The sequence below is a fragment of the Anarrhichthys ocellatus genome, unplaced genomic scaffold (genome assembly GCF_004355925.1).
Source record: "Anarrhichthys ocellatus isolate YVR2014 unplaced genomic scaffold, GSC_Weel_1.0 scaffold5, whole genome shotgun sequence".
NCBI classification, from domain to species: domain Eukaryota; kingdom Metazoa; phylum Chordata; class Actinopteri; order Perciformes; family Anarhichadidae; genus Anarrhichthys; species Anarrhichthys ocellatus.
Genome location: NW_022280035.1, coordinates 9312376 through 9332508, shown reverse-complemented (window position 1 = coordinate 9332508; position 20133 = coordinate 9312376). Strand labels below are relative to the sequence as shown.

The 20133-nt window shown below is 42.7% G+C and overlaps 1 protein-coding gene across 10 annotated transcripts in view; it reads right to left on the bottom strand.

Moving 5' to 3' along the window:
• Nucleotides 1–20133, bottom strand: part of LOC116382119 (ERC protein 2-like) — a 134807-nt gene that overhangs the window by 104958 nt on the left and 9716 nt on the right. For 8 of the 10 annotated variants that reach the window (XR_004212707.1, XM_031844854.1, XM_031844846.1 and 5 more), the window contains 4 exons: nt 16575–16619; nt 15050–15205; nt 12679–12846; nt 1704–1871 (listed from right to left, as the gene is read on the bottom strand). Coding sequence is in view for 9 of the 10 variants with exons in the window: in XM_031844854.1 (XP_031700714.1) it covers nt 1704–1871; nt 12679–12846; nt 15050–15205; nt 16575–16619 (537 nt within the window). In the remaining variant the exon portion in view is untranslated. The remainder of the gene's footprint in view (nt 1–1703; nt 1872–12678; nt 12847–15049; nt 15206–16574; nt 16620–20133) is intronic. The other 2 variants (XM_031844851.1, XM_031844855.1) reach the window with 2 other exon arrangements.

Here is a 20133-nt window from a genome sequence, read left to right as displayed (position 1 = left end):
TTAAGTGAGCCTGATCCAGAGAGTTGTTGCTGACCTCAGGGCTAACCCCTTTCATTTTAATCAAGATATGGAAACTCTGCTTGTGTCTTGAGGAGTTGAAGCATTAATTCACAGGCAAACTGGACACACACTGCACTGCTACGTTCTCAGCTATATGTGAACTGGGGACTCGGTTGCCTGTTTTGCACAACCTGTTTACTCATCTGGTTTTCGTTGCAGCTGTGCAGCTTGTTGGGCACTTCAACCATAGCGCCTCTGCATGCAAGGCACTGATCTTATCGGTTGACAGTTAATGATCGGTTATTGAGGGTTGGCTATCATTCAGAAAGAAAAATCTAAATGAGCATCCCTAGGCATGATGAATGAGGAAAAAAAGGCTTTTTAGATTGGGAGTATGTGTGAGGAGAGGAAGGTGTACTAGAGAGAAAAGGAGGAGAAAAACACATGGATGCAGAGGAAGAGGGAGGCTTTCTGCAAAAAGAGGGAGAAACCATGCAGCCATCATGTCAGGCAGCATAAACCAAATATCTGCTTAGGGATGAAACTGGCAACAAAGGCTTGGAGTAAAATAGTGCAACTGCACACAGCTATGTATTCAAATATCACAAATAGTGAGTACAATTTTAAACGTCCCACAAAATGCCTCCAAAAAGAAACTGCCGGCTATATTTCTTTGGCCGTGAAATAAAGTCACAGTTCAAATCACATATGAATGAAATGTCGAAAAACAGAGAGGCCCAATTTATCTGCTATACAAACAAGCTTATTAAATGACTCTAATAAAGCGCAGGGAGCACATAAAGGTCATCTTTAAGCTTCTCACTCAGAAACACCCCGAGGTCACACAGACGTTAGAATGCATTTGAACATATTCATGCACACACATCCACATGCATACACACTGATTCATGGCACTGCATGTGACCTTTGGAGCCCTTTTTCTTTAAACTCAGCAAGAGGGAGGTTGGAAGGAGAGTAAGCGAGATCTAATTGAGGACATGACAGGAAACAAGGAAGTTGAGAGGGGACCTTTATGCGTCTGTAATTGGTCTAAAGAGGAATTGCCAACATGCGCACCACAGGTGGCCACAGGCTCCGTCTAAATAGCTAACCTTATAAAAGTCATTAAGGCCTCTGTGACATGCCATATGTGTGTGTGTGTGTGTGTGTGTGTGTGTGTGTGTGTGTGTGTGTGTGTGTGTGTGTGTGTGTGTGAGGAGGTGTGTATATATGTATGCATATATAGAGGGATGTGTGTGCTGTCTGGGTATAGGCCACATTTATGTGTGATGGTATCTTTGTTAACCAAAATGAATAGTGATCAACTGTGAGTAGCAGATCTTACTAAGCACACATTCAGTGATTCATTTCACAAACACTCTCACTGTCTATTAACAGTGCCAGAGACATGTGGCCAGAACAGAAAATTGATTTCCAATATGGCTGGTTAACCAGGAAAGGTTAACTGATGTGGTGACAGATGTGGGGACAGCATATCTGCACTTCTTTGTTACCCAATAAAAGTGATTTAATTCAATGCGCAATAGTTTTTCCTGGCAAATGTAGAGCGCAAAAGGAATCAATTAAAGTCATTGAAAGAGTATTTTTATAACTAGCCCTAATCCCAACTATAATCAGAATTGTGAAAGCAGCATAAAACATTTGTGGCTGTGTCACTACATGCAACCCCTGGATTCACTTACCTTCTTCTGCAGGACATTAACCTTCCTCTCCTTGACATCCAGCATGTCCTTCATGTCTCTGATCTCTCCAGTCAGAGTGCTCTTCTCATCGGTCAGGTCCTGCAGCTGCTTGGTCTTCTTGGTCAGGAACTGCTCCTTCTCCTCCAGACGCACTCGCAGAGCGTCAACCTAGAAAAGACCAAGATAAGAAGTTAAGATAAGCAGATAAAAAGTCAGACAGAAACATGAACAGACAAAACAATAGAGATTTGGCAAGGGAGCTGCTGTACAACACAAACTATATTGTGATACTAACAGACAGGTAGACAGAATGTCAGACAACCAGAGAGAAAATAAGAGTCAGAGTGTGTAATATAAACCAATATTCATACAGTTTAGCCAGACAGGCAGATGGATAGGAAAGCATCTCGGTTGAACGTAGTATGTAATAGACAGGAAAAAGATCAGATTGACTGAAACAGAAACATTTACTAAAATACAAAGAAATACAACTTTTTTTTTCTTCTGGAACTGACATTTCTCAACACATTTACTTGTTGACATTTGGAAGTAGTAAAAGGTCGTTATGGACCTACTGTCCACAACATGAACCACTGTGAAGTGATGCAGAGAGAAGGAGCCTGTCCCATCATCTGTTATTAGGAGTGCTGTGTGATTGGGCCAGCGCTGCCATAGATCAGACTGCTCCCACACTTCACACTCACACATTAAAATCCTCCGTATCTGGCCACGTGCAATGAGATGAGTGATATCTGAGCTCAGTCCAGAACTTATTATTGGACATCTCTCAGTGTTCTGCTGCACCGCCTACAGTGACCCACACACACAAACATTCACACACACACACACACACTCTCAGCTGGCTGTCATTAACTAGCTCCTCTGTTGCTCTTCAACACCTGATTACATTTCCAGCACTTTTTGCCATGGCGCAATGAGCGAACCCATTTGAACTTCATTTTAAGGTGTGCAGCTTTTTTATATGAATTCATGAGACACACACGCATTCTGTGGATGAAGAAAAGAAGTGAGGGAGGTCTTGTTAACAGTCGTTTTAACAAGCCTCACTTGGAGACAGAGAGGACGTGTGAAAACACTTAAAGCACAGACTCTGTTGTACTCTCCAGCTCATCTTTCAACTATTTCACAGGTCACTTAAGGAAGAAGGGAGCAATGGTGGGAAGTAACATATAAACTTACTAAAGTACTGTCCAAAAGTACAACTCGAGTATTCGACTTTATGCTACTTCATATTTGCACTCCACTACACTTCAGAGAAAATTAAGTTACTTATTTGACGGTTATAGTTACTTTGCATATTGAGTTTAAAAACCTACAGTGAGCATATCAAATATAATGCATATACCGTAAATAAAGCATAATTAACAGCATGAAAAGTAGTAAAAAGTTCTCCACACAGCTCCGATGTTTAAATATTTCCTACAAATGAAGTTCAACATTTTGAGAAAAAGGGTTTTTCCCTGTTTTTCAAAGCGTTATATGAGAACAACCATGTGATCAATACAATGAGGCAGTTATAGACATATGTTTACTTTTACTTAGAAATAGTTTATGAATCGAATGTAGTATGTTTACATTGCAATATTGGTACTTTAACAACAACACACTACAAACTGTTGACTGTGGCAGTAAAAACTAAAGAAATGGAAAATAACACATGTACTGAGAACACAATCGAGAGATATGGTGTTGGGGCTGCGTTAGTTTCTACCTGCCCGTATGAATGTGTGTAAAATGAGATTGCACCTTGCAGGCCGCAGACACACAGAGGGCTCCTCTCAAGCAGTAGCATTAGAAGCAGGCCGGGACCCCCAGGTGTAAGATGGTGAAGTATTTATCTCATATTGCTCCTCTGGCAGACAACCAGAGACTAATACTGAGGCCTGCTCTGTCCTCCCCACTCCACACTGGCACACGCACACACACAGGAACTATACACACACACCCACACACTAGTGGAACCACTAATCCTTTTGTGCGTACAGTATGTTAGCACACGCAAATCATCCTGTGCTGCACCAATGTGTTGCCGCATGCGTGAGTGTGCATTAGTGTTTGCCACTGTGTGTGTGAGACAGAATAAGGGAGAGGGAGAGACCCCCCTCTCCTCCAACCCCACCTGGCAAGGAGCAATTTAGCAAGAATGTAGCAGAGAGGCCTAACAGGAAATCCCTGCTGTCTCACCTGCACTGGCCCACTAAGCTGTGATAGTGCTGTACAGACACCCTGCTAATACCCTCTTAAAGCAGTCACCGCTGCCAGGCACAGTTCACGAAAAACAAGGAGGGAGAGATGGACAGATGAGGAGGGAGGGATGAAAGGATGGAGAGGAGTTAGGGTGAGAGCAAGGGGAGGGATACATAAAACACACACCAAACTCACTCAATCACCACACACTGCCAAAGCCTTTCACCAACACACACACAGAGCAAGTGTTCACTGTTTTCTGCTATTTTCTTTATTTTATGAATTATTTTATGAATTGTTTTCTTTTTAATCTCATTATTACTTGACCCTTTGGCAATATTATTTTCGTCGTTACACTCGTGCCAATAACATAATTAATTGAATTGAGTGAAATATGGTGGAGAGATATGATGGAAATTATTCAGAGCACATCAACACCACTGACATGCTGCTCTTCCACCGGCTGAAACTGCGACTCCATCAGCAGGTCTGTAACAGGAAATACTGTATGGCTTTATCAGCTGGCACACATGCTGAGATGATAGACAGCTAACAAGTCAAGGTGATTAACCTCTCATTTCTCCTTCAATTTCCTCTCCAATTTTCCTTTCCCTCTAGTCCTGTTCTTCTCAATGTCACCGTCCAACAAAACCTCTCACTTTCAACCCGCCACCATTACCTCTCTTTCAACACTCCATCCTCGCAGCCATGCTCTATACTCTCCAGGAGTTTTCCTATTGCCGTTTAAAGGTGCATGGCCTGTGGTGAGACAAAGTGATGTGTTGGTGTGAGAAATCCCTCAAGTCCTCAAAGCCAGGTTGTCTTTGGGACAGGCCCACATTTCCCAACTATGACTTTGTAGCTTTGTGCATTTTTGTGTGTTTCCATGTGAGAGTGATAATACGCAAAGCAGAACTCCTACGCTCTCAAAGACAACTGGGGTACTGATTCTGCTTATTTAATTGGACACTGGGGACCACATCCTGTTTTGTTATTACAGATTTTTTGTTTGTTTAGTGTATGAGAGAAAGAGTAAGAAAGTGAGAGGTGAGGAAAAATAAGTAGAGGAGCCAAATGCTGCCCAGTTCAAATCCAAAATGAACATTGGAGATTGCATTGAGGCGTTCCTCAGAATAGATGAATTAAAAACACATCTATATCCCCCATTGTCCCCCCAAAACCCCACTTAAGCTTTCCAGCCTTTCACTCAGCACTATATCCTTTAAAAAATGACCTTGATATGTTTTCAAGATTCTGTTAAGATTCTAACTATTAATTATTTGTAATGTGTGGAATGTGTTTAAACGAATGACCACTCTATAGTGCATATATTCAACGGTTTTCTACATGTACACATGCATGCACCAGCAATTAAAGATGCAGCAATGCACACACATGCATAAACGCACTTATTCTCCTTGACTTCCTCTCTGGTGCCTGCAATGACAGCCAAATCTGGATTCTGGACACTAGTTAGCAAAGTAAAACGGAGGCTTAAAGAAAACAGCTTCTCTGTTTGTCCTCACCTCCCCTTTTCCTGCCTCACATTTCATCATAAAAGTTTTTCTGGCAGGCAAATCTGCAAAGGTATCAGGTCCAGCGTCGGCTCTGGGCCGCAATAGACAACACAGGGATTATATGAGTAGACCACAGTCAAAACGGCAGAACTAAAAACGACCACAGCAAAGGCCTGGGGATGCACCGATACTTGCATACTCAAACACTGACAGTTGCACTCTCACTCACCCACTTGGGCACGAGTAGAGTCATAGTTTGACCAGAAAATAATTTTAAATATGATCTCTTATCTCTCGCTCTGGCTCTTTAAATATCTCTGACCTTCACACATGGACACATTAACACACACACACACACCATGAATTTCACTCATTCTTCGTGTTTCTGTTCAAAGAATAAGTATGAGTGTCACATCAGCTGACAACACCACCATAAAAGTTGTTAAATCCCAAGCGTGGGTCTGGTGGAGTGTATAGATGTCTGAACTCAGGTCTGCTCGGGCTGCTGCGGTGCACTAGACACAGCTGTGTGGGATATTCAGTTCGCTGGCTGTATGATGTCCAGCCAGCCTGTATAAATACAGCACCAGGCAGCCATTAGACATAATTTATTTGAAGACCCATGCTGTGAAATTAATCATCTAAATTTATGAAATAATGTTTAACTATTCATGCTTGTATAGCCATTAATGTGGCCAAGTCTGGATTGTATCACTAAAAGAAAGAGGGCTATCTCATTTCAAGATGATGCTGAACCACCAGAGAGTCTCCCATATTAGCTATAATCACTCAAATATCTATTTTTATTTAAATATATGCATCAAAGACAAACCAAGTGGGATTTTTTTTCATTTGAGCATATTAATGCATGTTGGCATGTATGTACGCATGTGTGTGTGCACAGGTGCAAGGAGATGTTGCAATGTCAAACGGAAGAACAAGGCACTTCACAGAGCGACTCTGAATAAGGGCCGAGCTTCTCCAAGACTCTGCATTGATTCTGGGTTCTCTCATTTACACACATACACAAACTGTCACACACACACACACACACACACACACTGTATTTACAAGCACATGCACGCACTGAGGATATTCTCTCCACCTGAGCTGGCCGCACCAGACATGACGACACCGGGGCTGATCTGTACGGAAATGAAGGACGTTCCCTGTCCTGAGTCTTAGGCTGGATGTCATTTGAGGTGTGTCATCAAAGCCAGGGTTAAGGCAACAGTCTGAGCTCTGATCAGGAATCATATAATCACCTGTCTGATCACCTCAGGGTCGGTTAGGGATAATAAGCGGATGTAAATGCCTCACAGCAGGGGCTGCGAGGTGGAGTTTGCGGCACAGTCTCATTGTACACTCAGACATCTGTGGATCAAACCACGGCAACACAGCTGTCTGCCCACAGGCTACAGAGGGAACATGGGAAAGAGCAGATGTAAAAAAAAGAAAAGAAAAAAGACAAGGGAGCAGACACGAACACAGACAGAACTCCCAGGATCCACTAACAAAAGGATCTTTGTCAACAGAATGAATGAGTTTTCTGCCAAAGCCTGAAAGACAATCATGTCATGCCTTTGGTATTGTACCAGAGGTTGGATAAATGACACAGAAAATGTAGGGGACTCGCCCCGAGTACCATCACGCTAACCCTCACTGCACACATCTGCCTCGTTCCCTCTTTCTCCCTCCATCCATCCATCATCATTACCTCCTCCAGCAGAGATGGACACAACACACACATGCACATATAGAGGAAGAGGCGCTGCAGGCGTTCCCCCCCATTAACACTTGCTCCTTCTTTGATTATTTTTCCTGATCATTTCCAGTCCCGCATGCCAGTTCCTACATCCTGTTTCCAGGGAATACATTTCCTGTCAAACCACACTGAACGGTCACTCTGGCAAACATGTGCAGAACAATCGTGGGTCTGCAGTGTACAGTAGGTGTCTGAAATTAGCTTCATTTCTGCTTGATCAACAAGAAGAACGGTTTCTTGTCATTCTGCTGGTCTGTCTTTGAACGACTAAAACGAATGAATGAAAAGCAACATGTTAATTTTAATTAATTCAAATGCAACCCATATAGTGTAACCCTGAGGTTTTTTGGTCACATGATAAGTGAACCATCTCCATGACATCTCCAAAATACTTTTAAAGCTGAAAACAGGACTTTAAACTAACAGTCATTGATTAATTTCAAATTAGATGTATAGGATTAGAGCCCAAAAAAACGTGTGTCTGTGTGTGTGTGTGTGTGTGTGAAATTAGAGGTTAAGTGGTCTGAGCTAAGCAGGGTGACCCTGAGGAGAGAGGAGGTCAGAATAAAAGAAAGGAGAGTATTGTCTCTTACTATCTCTATCAGCACCTCACTGCTTACTGGTTAATCATCCGCTGACTGACAGCAGACCTAGTGAAGCCCTAATTTCTCTGTGTGTTTATGCAGGTTTTTTTGTTTAGTTTCGAAATGTGCAAAAATAGAGAGAGAGCACAAACAAACTTTCCAAAGACCTTGCTGTGGGATAAACCATCACACAAAGGAAATGTATCTTAGATGCTCTTTTACTTAATGCATAATTTAAACTGCAGTATGCACGACAACACGAATGTGCAACTTATCATGTGCATATGCATAAGTAGCAGTGTGCACACACTTGTGTTCGTCAGCTCCTTCCGTTGTGCACATGTTTACCTCGTTCCCTGTGTAAACCATTAAATATCTCATCTCCATTCTGACCCCTATAACTCCATTTTATGGCTTTTCCACATGGCCTATGAAGAACTTGCGGGGGCTTTATTTTGGACGTGGCATGTTTTTACTGGGGGCCCCAACGCTTTACTACTCACACTGTATCCCAAACCGCAACACCCCAGGAACCCAGGAGCATGCTGTTGGGTCTGAAAGTGGTGACCATGGTCAGTCGAGTTCAGATGAGGTCATATACTATAACTGGTCTGCAAAGGACTTCTCATAAGTAGCACAGGGTTTAAATGTGAAGTTAATAATTAGTGGTCAGCCAAAAAAGAAACTGTTTTCCATTTGCTTATGCTAACCACCCCACAGTCTTCATGTGTTCATCAAGTTCTCACCTAAGTTTAATTTGTACATACACTCCTTCTTGCGGTGGTACCAAAAGATGGGATAGAGAAGGAGAAGGAGAAGTAGGCGAGAAAATGAGGGGAGAGAGGACAAATGTAGGGAGATAGTATAAAGGAAGAGAAAATATGGACAGAGGGAGCAAAAGTGAATGAGGCAGAAAGAAAGACAGAGAGTGAGAACACAGCGGGAGGGGAGCACAGGGCAGACTGTAACCAGGTTGAGACCACATCTTTCCTCCGCCTCACTACCTATACAAACCATTAATCAGCAAAGAGAACCAGGAAAGATCAACAAAAACAGTCCAGCAGGGACCGCAGCACACCGTACCTTCGCATCACTCACTGAAAAAAGCCCACAGCCTTATACATCCATCAAGCAACTCTATTCTCTCCCTTCTAACTTCCTCCTGTCCCTCCATCTATCCTTGATTCTTTCCCTCTCCCGCTCCAGATTCTTTCTTTTTTTCTTTTCCTCTTGTTTTCCCTATTCATCACTGTCGTTATGGTAGATGTTAGCAAGTCATTTTTGAGTCATGTATACCTTCTTTAAGTCATTACACCTCAACCTCAAAATAAAAACTTAGTGGAGTCTTCTGGCAGGACACACTGGTGACACTGGTGAGGAGAGAGGACACGAGATATGTGGGGTCACATCTCAGAAAGTTAAACTGAAATACCACAGACTGCTCTCAAAAAAAGACATGTTGCCACATCGCAAAAAGTAAACGATAGGCGTGCTGCTACTAACACCTCTGCTGGCATTCAGTGAGGAATAAAATATCAAACGTTATGTTACTGTGTTATTTATGTGCCTGACTTTGACTTCAGCTCTGGATTTCCTGTGTGTTGGTAAGTGGCCACCAACAAGATGGTCGCCTTAAGTGCCGAACACATAAATCAAAGCATATCAACCTTCAGAAAATGAAAATCTTGACTAATATCTGCCAAAGACATTAAATACAACATGATTTGTTGCATTAAAAATGAAGATAATAACCCAGATTATGTCTCTCACGGATTTAGAGTTACCACTTAAGAAGAAGACATTAAATACAACATGATTTGTTGCATTAAAAATGAAGATAATAACCCAGATTATGTCTCTCACGGATTTAGAGTTATCACTTAAGAAGACAGCAGACACAGCAATGAATCTGTATGTCTTTTCACAAGAATATCTGCAATACCTGTTAACCAGTGAGCCACAACACACAGGGCCTACTTTTCTTTTTTTAACAGCCAATATCCCTCTCATGTTATTCCATGTATACTGCCATATAGATGAGAATAGAGTAGCGAATAAACTTTGTGTCTAATACGGTCATGCATACAGTGTCTCAGTCCATACTTTAGTTACTGTTATGCAATGACTTGAGAACTGACATTGTGGGCAATTTACCCTACAGCACACCCCCAAACACCTATTCACATAAATTATGTCAGAATATTGCTGGAATAGCCTAAATGTGTGTGATTTGGTTGAAGAGATACAGTATATTGGAGGGAATGTAAAGTTTTTCCCACTTTCCCAGAGTCATTAACCAATAAATGCCGTAGGACAGACCTTTCGTATGTATTTAGGCGTTTTCCAAGCTTTGTTTAAGGAGAGGCCCACAGTCTCAGACTTTAAAAACTCCTGGGTTAGATCATAGTCCTGTCATAACCATAGACTATACTGTATATAAGAAGTCACCATGACGTCACCCATTGGTTTGTGAACAGTGGTTTTGAAGCCTCGAGTTCGACATTTTGGCATTTGCCATCATGAGAAAGTGGAGCTAAGTAAAAGCAAACATTTTTAGGCAACCAAAATGTTACAATTAACTTTCATGAACTGAAAACACACTGTGAAAAGGTTGAAGCTCTAGGACGAAAACACTGACAGCTCCCAAACTGGACAACACCGTGGAAACGACCTGTCAGTAACAAGGTAGCCACAACCTAGAGCATACCCTGCTTTATCGTCTATTTTACTCTTAATGGAAGAAGACTTGAAAGTAACGAAACGTCATGTGTAAATTAGGTGCCTTCTTGAAGAATGTTTTACATTTGTTTCAATAATTTATGTCGCACTTTATTCCTGTCATTGTTTTGTCATTACTTATTGTATTTTTAGCTCGTACCCCATACAAGGCTTTGACCTGGAATCTCAAAACAGATTAGAGTCTATTCCATGTAAATACATCGAACTGGATGTGATGCAAGTGTCACTTAATAAACAGGCCTACAGGTCTTAACAGTTTGATTTGGCCCCTTTCAGTACAATGTTTATGTTCTTAGTCAAAGCACCTGCAAGCCCCTTTACCACTGAGCTTATGGCCTGTTGCTTTGTCGCTGGCTAGTTAAATATGAAGGAAGGTCTCCGATAGGTCACCTGATCTGCTGGAGTACAATTACGGTCCTGCATTGTTGTCATCGGGGCAAGAGTGACACATACACGTACTGTATTAAAGGGTTATGTTTCCACAGATGTGGGCAGCCAACTGACAATGCTTACACACACACACATTATTTTCCACATTTTCCAGTTATCTGGAGCCGTATTTAATCATGCCAATTTAGAAGCTGTCCTTAACTTTGACTGACAAATAAATACACTTCCATTTTCTCATCCCCTCGCTCACAGTGCCTGCTCTGTTCGCTGACTGGTCCCTTCTTAGTCCCATCCTGATGTGAATTGCTTTTAGAGACAAGTGTCTGTGAGATGAAGCTGCTCCTCAGGTCTGGGAGACAAGAGACACCAGTATGTCTCTGGGGGAGTGGACTACGGTACCAATCACTGTCATTCATAATAAAACCTACCTGGCACACACACAAACACACACACGTACGTATATTGGGAGGGGTATGATGCCCTAGTAGTCATGAGTAAAACTGAATGTAAATCTGGGGCTCTTTTGGAATTTTATGTGAAATAGAGGAAAGCTGAAACAAACTGCTAAAGGGAGATGAAGTAATAATATGAGTAGATGGAACGAATGAAGGGAGATCCTAAGAGAAGTGCTGTGCTTTCTAGTCGAACGATAGTCGGACAGTAGAGGAATGCAGGGCCACGGCTGGCCTCAAGCGCACTCAATATCTTTACTCATCCTCTGGTTTGCCCACTTAGTCCAGGAAACCCTAGCCTTTCCCAAGCGGGGGAAAATGCCACTTCAATAGCAGGGAAAAACTACTCAAGACCTGACAGCGTAAGTATTATGGTGTGTATGTCTTTGCGTGGGTGGGTGACTATGTGTATGTGTGTGTGGGTGTGTGTGTGTGTGTGTGGTGATCAAGACTGTCGGATCTGTTTACAGCCCGCTGCAGTAGCCTATGAGAAGTAAGAGGAAGACAGGCTACAGACCACAGTGATGTACCCAGTGCGCAGTATTATAGTCTATTATATATATTATATTATATATGCCTGCCCACTCAAGGGCATGATTTTCATTTCAGCATTTCAGACACTCAAACAAAAACATGTACACAGAGAAAAACCACCCACTACAAAAAACAATTCCTTCAAGTATGATGTATTCTGCTAGCTGCGAGGGCCAAAATTCCTTGCACATGTATGGACAATTAGGCCTAATTTTGGCCCAAATTGCTTCCTGTAATGATGAGTGGACATAGTTAGCGGGCCATTTTCAACTGCCCAACACAAAAAGATCTAAAGTTCTAAATCATCAGTTCCAAGTCTAGAGAGTGATGGAGAAAAATGCAAAATGCTACCCTCCCTACACACACACACCTCCATCTCTCTACGTACAACCCGACTCCATCCCTAACAGCAGTGATATAATCATTAGAGCCATAGAGTTTAGAAACTTCAAAGAGGAAAAAGCTGCCAGCTTTCTCCATCCAGCCTTTTGACTGAGTGACCCTCCCACATGTATCAGCTCACTGGTGGACTACAGGAGCCAACCACATAGACATTGTATCCACCCACCTCAACATCCATTAGAGAAACAGAAAGAGAAAGAAACCAGGAAAAAAGCCAGCATTTTGTACACTCGCAGAAGTCGCGATGACCTCGGTCATCTAAGTATCTGTGCATGCAAGTTGGTCATAAAGACTAGTTGGTCAACGCACATTGATCCTCATCACAGTAAATGCACCAGAGTTGGACCAACAGCTACTTTTCTGTGTGAGTGCGGGTGTACTGACCTCTGTCTGCAGTGTATTGGCCCGCTGCTCCTTGGCGCTGAGCGACTCTTTTAACACCTCAATGTGTTGCTTGCAGTCGGAGTTCTGATTGGTCAGTGTTTCAAGTTTGGTCTGAAGGGCCTGCATCTCTGACTCCTTCCTGTTCAGCTCCTGCTTCTGCTGCTCAATCTGACAATCACAGAAGCACAAGCACAAATTAGTTATGAAAATCTTTTTGTCATCATTAAGTCAACAGATAACAAAAACTTTCAAAGTGAGAAGAAATGATTTTTTATCCCACGCAAACACACATGCAGGCTCACAAACCACATACACTCCAATGTGTGTGTTGCTGTTGTGTATCACTGAATGGAACAATTTTCCACACACTTTGTTCTCTATGAACAGGACCTTCAGAACAAGCGTTTTGAAAGACTTAAACATGCTGTTTAATATAGAAGTGGGCAATATGCACTGAACTGATGGCGTGATCGCTATCTCGTCACTCAAAATCACGGTGAAAAGTGTTACAATTCAAATTGTTTTACTATACAGAACAGAACAGAAAACCACATACGAAATCAAATGCATTAACAGAGGGAGGTTTCTGTGCTAGTTATGTGCAGAAGATTGTCATCTGTCCACTGGTGCCAAAAATGCACAAAGCTGATACGAAGAGAGATTTCTCTCATTTTGTGAGCAGGGTTCACCTCAACGGGGGAATTGTGACTGGACAAGAGATTGGCCAATCAACCCTCAGAGAAATAAAGAGCCAGAGAGAGAAGGGAGACGGGACAGAATAAAAGGACACAGGAGCAAGAAGGCGACCCTGTGTGGTGAGACTGGAGAGAGGATAGTAAGACAGGGACCAAAGGAAGTAGAAAATGGTATGGAATGGACAAAAAAAATATATGATCGAGCAACAGATAAAACCAGGGGCAAGAATATGAGTTTGAATGAAAGAAACACTGTTTCTTTCTTTGGAGAGGGGCTAATAAGAGGGGTACTTCTGCTTGTTCTGTGATCCAGGGTTGTTGGGGCGTGAAGAGGAAGGTGGGAGCTGTTCTGATGGAAGACAGACATGGTGACAAGGCCTGCTCCTACAGAGACACAAAGACAAGAGGACAGCAAGCCACTAAACTACAGCACACAGCAAGCTGGGAAACTGGCTGCGTGCTCCTCCACACTCTGAACTCCTCAACCACACCGCTGAGGATTCAGAATGTTACACTTGATCAAGTTCTGTTAGAAAAGATAATCTGGATATAAATTCATACTCGGTCATGCTTGAACAAATGTTCCTGTTCTCAGAAGCCACTTTTTGGTGTTGGAGTAAATCAAAGCCCACAGAGGAAACCAGAGAGGACAGGGATGCTGTCCTCTCTGGTTTCTCTTATCACAGTCTCACCTCAACACCAGTCGCCACCGCTGCTGAAAGACCAGGACCCTAAACACTTCAAGGATATAGAATGAATCTGTGTGACTGCGCATGGTGTCTCTCTGTTACGCAGAAAGATGAGACAAGAGAGAGCGAGCCAGTACCATCACTGTGATGTATATCATCCCAGGTCAGGACGGGCGAGGAGAGAACTCTTTCCTCTGTCGCTGTAAGCTCACATTCATCTGTCAGGGGCCCATTCATGAAAACATCTCTTTTATGATTGCATCAAGAACTTCCCCGATGCAATGACAAATGGGCCCTACAATGAGCACCATTAATAAACAAAAGAGATACATTTTCACAGGGAGCTCGAGTCATCAGCCTCAGCCATAATGGACACTCAGCTAGAAACTCTGTGAAACATGAAACTACATTTTTAAATATGGCTATTCAAATGTTGTGCACGCCAGTCCGGGGCACTGCTGGGTCCCAATGAATAAACCATACAGCCTGGAATAGAGACATATTAGTCGGGCCTTTCTAAAGGTCCTCCTGCCAGCTGAAGTTGGTAAACAGACCCGGTGCACTGTAAGCCGATACGGCCTGAGCTTGCTCCCTCAGAACAGTCAGCCGTCACAGATAGGAGAGCAGTACAATGCTTGGTCGTCACACCAGGTAAGGTAAGGCACACAAATATTTCATGGGAAATAAGGAAGAAAGAAGAAACCTCACTCTGAATAGGAAATAACAGATATATTAATAAGCGTAGGAGTTCTTGGTATCAACTCTAAAAGCCTCTAAAAAGCAGCCAAAAGACACAATATTCTGTAACATGCAGTTCAGCAAGATTTCACCACACTCGTGCTTGCTTCTCCATGAACATGCAATGGCGACATGCAACATGCACATAGCAGGTTCTCTCGCAGTCATAACTGATGTTTCAAGGCAAACATGCATCGCTCGGGTCATACAGTGTGAAGTTGTCTCAAGTGGCGTGCAGAGACATTCTACCTTAGTCTTCATGAATTTAGAATGGCTCTTGTAGACCTCCACCTGCTTGAACTCATCCTGCCTTTCGTCAGGGTGCAGCAGGCCGCTGGTCTTTAACATCTGGACCTCATCCTCCATGTCTCTGATGTTCCTCTCCAGGGAAGAGATCTTGGTGTCCTGCACCAGCAACAGTAGGCAGGCACAGAGTCAGCAAAGATCTAGTCTCGCATAGCCAGACGTAAGTCCACAGTGCTGTGTCATCGCTAAAGAAAGGTCAGGCGCCACACTTTATCATTCTAGTTTTGGGGGAAAAACGCTCTGGTTTGTATATATTTCTTTAACCCAATCACAATCGTCTTGGACAACATTAAGCACAGGATGCAGCGGCAGGCTCCAGACTTTATTAGGGGCTTACCTGTCTCAGATATCACTGATCTATCCATTAACTTATCCCTCCAAGATGTCATGCAAAAAAAGTACAAATACAGAAAGAAGCGATGCCGTTTAAAAACAGGGTAAGCGTGCATATTATGAGGAAGACTCTTATGAAGACTTTTATAGTGCTACACTTGTTTGTTCACATGAAGAATGACAGAAATAGCTGTGTGGAGAATATAAAATGGTAGCTCAAGAGATATGTTCAAACCCTGGCTCCAATGTGACCGAAATTGTTGGAGACAGCCTTAATCACACTAATTAAACAGTGATTCATCATATTCACAGAAGAGAATGTAACATCCTCTATCTAGATTATAACTATTTAATGTGTACTCCTATTTCTGACTAGAATGTCTAGTAAAACAGGGGAACTGTCAAGGCAGACAGTGTGTGTGCAGCCAAGATGTGTCTATGAGGGAATGGAAGGGTCTGTCGTGGACAGGTCCTCAGGTTGTTTAGCTGCATGGGTTCAGACATACGTTAAATGCTAAACCTTGGAAGGGAAGAGACAGGTAATTGAATAAATGGAAGCAGATTGCATGATGCCGTCAGCACAAACCACAGGCAACATATAAGCATCTGACCTCTATTACATCCTCTGACATCAGCCCTGCCTAGCACCAATGCTGCATACCATCCTAAACAAACACAAGTAGACCAGGCCAACAGGAATGCATAAAGATGCATATAACACACACACACACAGTGTGTATGCAAGGACATCTTTTCAATGAACACCTAGGAAAGAAAGTTAAGGTGGGGCATTCAGGCGTCTGGGGGAATCCCTCCACACAATACAAAAATGACCACACACAGACTATGCTATTCAGTCATTTACATTGCTTTACATTGATATCTGATTTATAAACCTCGCTCTGTGTTTAATATCGGATTCTGCTCCAGAGCACATAGAGACCGAAACAACATTCAGTACAAAAGGAATACATGTACCTCAAAGCCACTGAAACATGAACTACTGTGCATGACGGTGCTGCATTCCAACCAAGGAAGAATTGATGATAGAGATACGGGACAACACAAATACTGTATACTTGTAACCCATGTTGAGTTGACAGAAGGATTAAGAGGTGAGCACGTATTACTGTACCTGCCAGATAACATCAGGATCAAAACAGAAAGGGGAGTTGGTGTTCTGTAATCACAAAACGGAAACATACACCACTTAGAAAAAGCAACAGCACACGCACACACACACACACACACACACACACACGCACAGCACGAAAAACATACAGAATTGTGCGTGATATACTCAACAACATAAACAGAGGACAGTTTCAAAAATCCACAATGAAGGAAAATATGTCATTATCAAATTCACCAAAGGAAGACTGTTACTGTATCTGTCTCTCTCTCCCCCTTCATAAGACTAATCCTTCTGGCAATGTTTCTTTTGCCTTTGTAATCAATGCCGTCAGATTCTCTCATGCATTTGCAACAGTGTGAGCGTCCTAGCACATGTGCCGTCTGTTAATAGGCAGACAAATCACAAAGTATGTGTGAAAAATAACTGTGGTTTTGCTGGAAAGGAACCACTTTTAGAACAAGTGTTTGCTGAATGAACACTATATGTGTGTGTGGGGGGGCTGTGCATGCAGACACATGTGGAGTCAACTTTGAACAGCTCGAACGACTTCAAAGGGCTGAGATGAGAGTGAAAGCTTCCATATGTGACATTTGAAACAAATTGAATAAGTGCTCAACTCTGCATGGACCAATAATGGCCTTTACATAGGCATGGCCGCCATACGGACACTAGGCAACAATAAGACAATGTTGTTTCGATTGTTTGTGCATGGATGTTTGTGTCTGCGTTTACAAGCCGAGCCCAATCCTCTACTACTGCTCCCATTTCAGCGGTGCACATCAATAAGTGAAGGTTTGTCGGTATGAAGCTGATATCAGACTAAACCAGACAACAGGCTGCGACTGAAAAGCAAACTACACTGCTCAAACAAGATCACAAGATCACACTTTATATCTTATCACAAAACCAAACGCAGTTTAAACTCGCTGATATCATTTTGATTGTTCTTGTTGAGTCCAGATCCACTGTAAGTCCTACCTTCATATCAATGACAGTCTGTAGAGCCCTGGTCTTGGCCGGATCGGCCTGGAGCTGGTTCCTACGATGGAGCTCCTGGGGAGGGACCCGGTAAAAATAAGCCTGGCGGCTCATCATCTTTAGCACTTTCTAACACCTACAGCTTCAGAGCCACTAAAAAATATGATCAGTCAGACCAGTTCCCGTCTCTATCTCTCTTAAAAATGTTATGTTATCCTCCACTGTACGTCCTTAAAAATTCTGGTTTTGCAAAAAAAAAAAAACATCCTATGATCTTTAAGCTGGACCCTGTTTGATGCTCTCCTGATGACTTCTTTCCATCTTTAACAGCAGGTGCTGGTTTATTCTCTGGTCTTTTTTTCTGTCTTTCTGTCTCTGTTTGTTAGCAGGAAGGAGACACACTCAGCTACAGGCCATGAGAATCTCTCTCTTTCACTCTTTTGGCCTTCATCTCTCTATTTCTTATCTCTCACTTGTTAACTCTGTCTCCCTCGCAGATGTCTCTGGCAGGCTAAAGCTCTTGCTTAGCAACACTTTCTACCAGCACATGCGCTACACTTCTTCTATCAATAATTAATTGCAGCTCTGACCTACAACTATGCCCACACACGAGCACACACACACACACATCCAAGCAAATGGGCACACAGCAGGTTGAACATAACTGTTGAGTATTAGGACAGTATAAGTCCATTATGGAAAGCATTTTAAATGATCACAGTATTTAAAACCTGGATTGACCATCTCATGATTGTGTATTTGTAAAATATTAGACACCTTCAAAATAATGGAAGCAAAATATAATATTGGCACTTAAAACGCCTCTAAAACGACCATAGATCTAAAACAACACCTCTCTAAAAGAGTCCCAGCTAAAAATGGAGTGAAGCATGCAAGCTTCCTTCACATGTGAAATGCGCCTATGCAACATCCATCCATCGCAACACAACCGTCATTGCTACTGCTTAGCTCTATTCAGCCTCACCACCACCACGAGACCAACTGTAGGCTCTGACGCTAGTCTCAAGGGGAAGATGTCTGCTACCACAGCAGCTATCACATATCTGTGCAGGTACGTGTGAGGTCAGAGCAAAGATACCAAACATTAACTATACGGCTGTGTGCCCTCTTCTCATCTTAATTAACTCCTACGTTATCTGACTGACTGAGCCATACTTTTTATTTTATTTCAGGGAGGTATAGCTGAGACGTCCTGTTCACACCCACACAGCCGCAGGTGTTCACACCCAGAAGCCGCCCAGCACAACCAACGTCTGATCTGCTGGCCACCAAGCGGCTCCACTGGAGCAATTGGGGGTTAGACGCACTTCAGTTGTGGTGATAAGGAATGGCTCTTGCTCAAAGGCACCTCAGTGGTGGCAACTGCTGCTCTTTTAATCCCCACCCAGATTTATCGATATTGGACAACTGGCTTGTGACCCGCAGGCTCTTCAAAGCTTTAGGCCACCACCTCCAGCTTCACAGAGGATTCATAGCGAGATCATTTTATTTATTTGTACACTGCTATAGTGTATGCTGTGTTGCAAAAAGAAAGTATATTTGTACTGCATATTTCAAGTAGAAATACAGGCAGATGCAACTGGTTGCTCCTATTCTTCCCAGTTCTCCCAGTGAGTTGAAATGAAAGTAGACAAGGGCGTTATCCTCTTGTCCACGTCAGTTGTGGATAAGGAGGGATTACTGCTGTCAGAGCATGCCTCCCACAGACTGGTATGCCCACTGCTGCCACGATCCTAATCTCCTACTAACCATATGTGTATTAATGTGTCACTGTAAGTGTGTGTCCGTTTGTGCACGTATATTTATCTGTCCCGTGGAGAGATTGTGTTTGTATTAACTCCTTATTATCAACGGTTAGAGTATAGTTTGAGTACAATAAAGGAAATTAAGTCATGCAAGAGAGCATGTCATCAAAGACCGTCTCCTCTGCTCCACATGTGTCGGAGGACCGAGCATATGGAATGAATAGGATCAAACGTAACACTTTAGCAATAAGTGTCGGCATCCTGAATGAAGGATACGGTCAAAAGGTTCAATTCTAGCCTGAAGGCAATGGTGTCATATATGACTTTCGCAAACTAGAACATGAAAAGATTCAACATAGACATAGACACACACACACACACACATACTCAAACATTCATCAATCACATTCCCATCCCTTCTCCATCAGTGAGAGAAAAAGGAAACACATTTGCTTGACAAAAATGTGAAAATGTGTCCGCCTATAAGCTCAATGGCTTGAAAGAGCGGTTTGAAAAGACAAAAACGAAAATAGGAGGGAAAGCTTTACTGAGAAATAGGGAGGGGTGAGGAGAAAGTTTGAGGGGGTGTAATTTTGTCCCGATAAACTTTTCCGCTCAAACATTCTGGGAGACCAACAGAGCATGGAGAAGATGTGGTGCCCGGGGTGTGTGTGTGTGTGTGTGTGTGTGTGTGTGTGTGTGTCTGTGTTTTCTTGCTCATTTATTTACAGTGTTCTTATTATGTTAGTTGCGAGGGGCTTCATTATCCAAGGCTGAAATAAGTCAAACAACAATGGAGCCTTAAAAAGCCCCAC